Below are 3,533 nucleotides of genomic sequence, written 5' to 3' on the forward strand. Positions count from 1 at the left end.
TATTTGCAAAAACACTCAATGAACACATTGAATTGTTGTTTATCTTAAAAGTTTCCCTGGTTTTCAGGATGACAATGCATCCGAGAGCAGTTCGGATGCTGGTCTAGGTAGTGATCAAGAGAGCGAAGCCGCCACAGCGATTGGTAAGGCACCACCTGACCTCATACTTTTAAATGATGGATAATTTTTTATTTAATAAGATCATAGCTAAAAGTTTTCAATATGTTCTGCAGGAAATACATGGCCCGAATCTCCTGTTGTTCCTGTTGATGTAGCCCTCATTTCCAGTCTAATCTTGAAGCACGTTCCCGCTTCTCGCATGGTGGAAGACCTCGGACATGAGATCACATATGTGTTGCCTTATGAGTCTGCCAAAGATGGTGCTTTCGTTGAGCTCTTCCATGATCTGGATGATCGGCTCGCTTACCTTGGCATTTCGAGCTATGGTATCTCAGATACTACACTCGAAGAGGTATGCATAGCTTGACTTGGCATTTATTGGTCAACAAAAAGCTTTAGGATGAATACACATGCAAGTTACTAATGATCTTTCTTGTTTGTCTTTGTAGATTTTCCTTAAAGTGGCAGAGGACAGTGGAGTTGACACTGAAATCATCTCAGGTAAATTTGTACCTCACAATTAGCTCTCTAGTAAACTTAAGCAGTACAAAGACAAAAATCCAGGACTCACCTTGTACTTCTTATTTTGTTAGATGGAACTTTGCCTGTGCCTAGACATAGACGACATGCATTTGGTGCTGACCATCAGAGCTGCCTCAAACCCCTGACCGAAGATGATAGCTTTGACTGCAATGATTCTGAAGGTGATCCAGGTAAACCTTAAAAGTTCTAAAACAGTTATATCTTATCGTCCAAATGTCTTAAAGTGTTTGTTTGTGTCAATTCCTCAATTCTTGTTGATGTATTTGATCGCCAGAATCCAAAGAGACAGACTACTTGAGCGTTTCCAATGGGAAAGGATCATATCAGGTGAAAGGCTGGAGTTTGAAGAGGCAGCAGTTTGTGGCTTTACTGTGGAAGAGATTGCTTTATGCTCGCCGCTCAAGGAAAGGCTTCTTTGCACAGGTAGAGATGGGAAATATAGTCAGTAAAAATAAATCTAGGCTGTTTATCAAAAGCAACTGTTTATGCCAATGGTACAATATTTCCAACAATATTGTAAGTCTAAGTATATTGCATACACTATTAGTGTCAGTGGTTTCTTTCCATGATTTAAGCAGATCATAGAAACTGCCAGTTGTTTCTATGCTCTAGTTAGGCTTATGCTGCTTTTGGAAAATGTAGCCCATGTCAGTACAGTTCAGTTTTGATTAACTCACTTCGACTCTCTTTGCAGATTGTTCTTCCTGCTGTGTTTGTGTGTATCGCTCTGGTATTCAGTCTTATTGTCCCACCATTCGGAAAATATCCCAGCCTGGCTCTCAATCCCTGGATGTATGAAGAACAGTTTACATTCATCAGGTACGACAAAGACAATGTGCTATACAAGATTAATTAAAAATAATTTCATAGAACCATTTAGATTAACTATAGTCTTTTTTGTTACAGTGATGATGCCCCACATGACATAAGCACACAAAAATTACTCAACGCTTTATTAGATGATCCTGGCTTTGGAACTCGATGCATGGAAGGAGAACCAATTTCGTAAGTAATATACATGAAACCCTTTGTTCAGCTATTATTTTTAACTTAGGAAAAAACTTATCTTGTCTTCTTGTTTTAGTGATGCTCCTTGTACAATGGGAGATGAGGAATGGTCTATACCAGAAGTGGCAGAAAGCGTGATAGACATTTTCATGTCAACAAACTGGACCATGGACAACCCATCGCCTGCTTGCGAGTGCAGCTGTAATGGCAAAAAAAAGATGCTCCCAGAATGCCCTGCTGGTGCAGGTGGACTGCCACCTCCTCAGATTAAAATGAGTGAAAGTGAGACCCTCCAGAACCTGACGGGACGAAACATATCAGACTATCTTGTGAAAACCTATGCACAGATCATTNACCTGCTTGCGAGTGCAGCTGTAATGGCAAAAAAAAGATGCTCCCAGAATGCCCTGCTGGTGCAGGTGGACTGCCACCTCCTCAGATTAAAATGAGTGAAAGTGAGACTCTCCAGAACCTGACGGGACGAAACATATCAGACTATCTTGTGAAAACCTATGCACAGATCATTGGGAAAAGGTATGGCCTCTTTGTCTATCCACGTGAACGTAAATAGCTCAGTACTGTCTTTTAACACATTAACGGATTGTTTCTATCATAGCTTAAAGAACAAGATATGGGTGAACGAATTCAGATATGGAGGATTTTCATTGGGAGCTAGAAGCACCCAGGTAATTCCTCCTGCTGAAGAGATCGATGATGCCATCCATAGAGTCAGGGAAATCTTCCAACTGGAGAAGGTAAGCTGAAACATTCACTTTTAGGAAATGAATCAAATAGCTCTCGGGAATAATGCATTAAATTTTAGTTCTTATCCTATGGTTTTAGGACTCAGGATCAGCAGCTGACCGTTTCTTGAAAAGCCTGTCAGCCTTTATCAATGGGTTGGACACTAAGAATAATGTCAAGGTGAGTGAGACATGAATGACGGCTATTTTTTAAAACCATTATAGACATGTACTTGGAGTGACATGAATTGGCATTTTGTTTTTTAGATATGGTTCAATAACAAGGGCTGGCACAGTATTGGAGCCTTCCTCAATGTAATGAACAATGGTATCTTGCGTGCCAACTTACCACCTGGCAAAGACCCCCGTCAGTTTGGCATCACTGCGTTTAACCATCCGCTCAATCTGACTAAGGAACAGCTTTCTCAAGTGGCCCTGTAAGCATTGAAAGACTGATCAAACTTAATTGGACACTGGTCACGTTGGTCTCATTACTGAACCCTGATTTATGGCATTTCAGAATGACCACCTCAGTGGACGTGCTGGTTTCCATCTGTGTGATCTTCGCCATGTCCTTCGTCCCTGCCAGCTTCGTTGTCTTCCTCATTCAGGAGCGAGTAAATAAGGCCAAGCACATGCAGTTTATCAGTGGAGTGCAGCCATACCTCTACTGGCTGGCCAACTTTCTCTGGGATATGGTAAGTGTAAGATTTCACTTTCAAATCTCATAATGCACCACTCATCTACTTGGTTGCTGATCCAAATTTCTAATGCACATTTCTGTTTTCTGGTACAGTGCAATTATGTTGTTCCTGCTACTCTGGTTATCCTGATCTTTGTGTGCTTTCAACAAAAAGCCTACGTCTCTGCAACCAACCTGCCTGTTCTTGCCCTTCTTCTGCTTCTGTATGGGTAAGAAAGACAGATCAAGACATTTACTTATATTGATAATTCCAGCTCAGTATGCAATAATTTATGTAGGTACTGACAATATGTTTTTTTGCAAATGGAAACAGAAAAACACATAAATTGTAACATTTATAATACAAATATAATCAAATGTCTAGGGACATAAAATAATAAACAGAAATGTAAAAATATATATTAATATTATTTATT

The 3,533-nt window shown here is 40.1% G+C and overlaps 1 protein-coding gene across 1 annotated transcript in view; it reads left to right on the forward strand.

Moving 5' to 3' along the window:
* LOC122358224 (phospholipid-transporting ATPase ABCA1-like) overlaps nt 1-3,348 on the forward strand; it is an 11,751-nt gene extending 8,403 nt beyond the window's left edge. The window contains 14 exon segments of the mRNA XM_043258007.1: nt 52-143; nt 234-472; nt 570-621; nt 714-833; nt 938-1,086; nt 1,358-1,482; nt 1,570-1,668; nt 1,748-2,027; nt 2,030-2,205; nt 2,288-2,426; nt 2,515-2,595; nt 2,682-2,851; nt 2,935-3,112; nt 3,211-3,348. Coding sequence (XP_043113942.1) covers nt 52-143; nt 234-472; nt 570-621; nt 714-833; nt 938-1,086; nt 1,358-1,482; nt 1,570-1,668; nt 1,748-2,027; nt 2,030-2,205; nt 2,288-2,426; nt 2,515-2,595; nt 2,682-2,851; nt 2,935-3,112; nt 3,211-3,330 — 2,020 coding nt within the window. The 3' untranslated portion in view covers nt 3,331-3,348.
* The last annotated feature ends 185 nt before the right edge of the window (nt 3,349-3,533 follow it).

The sequence above is a fragment of the Puntigrus tetrazona genome, chromosome 14, assembly GCF_018831695.1.
Source record: "Puntigrus tetrazona isolate hp1 chromosome 14, ASM1883169v1, whole genome shotgun sequence".
Lineage (NCBI taxonomy): Eukaryota > Metazoa > Chordata > Actinopteri > Cypriniformes > Cyprinidae > Puntigrus > Puntigrus tetrazona.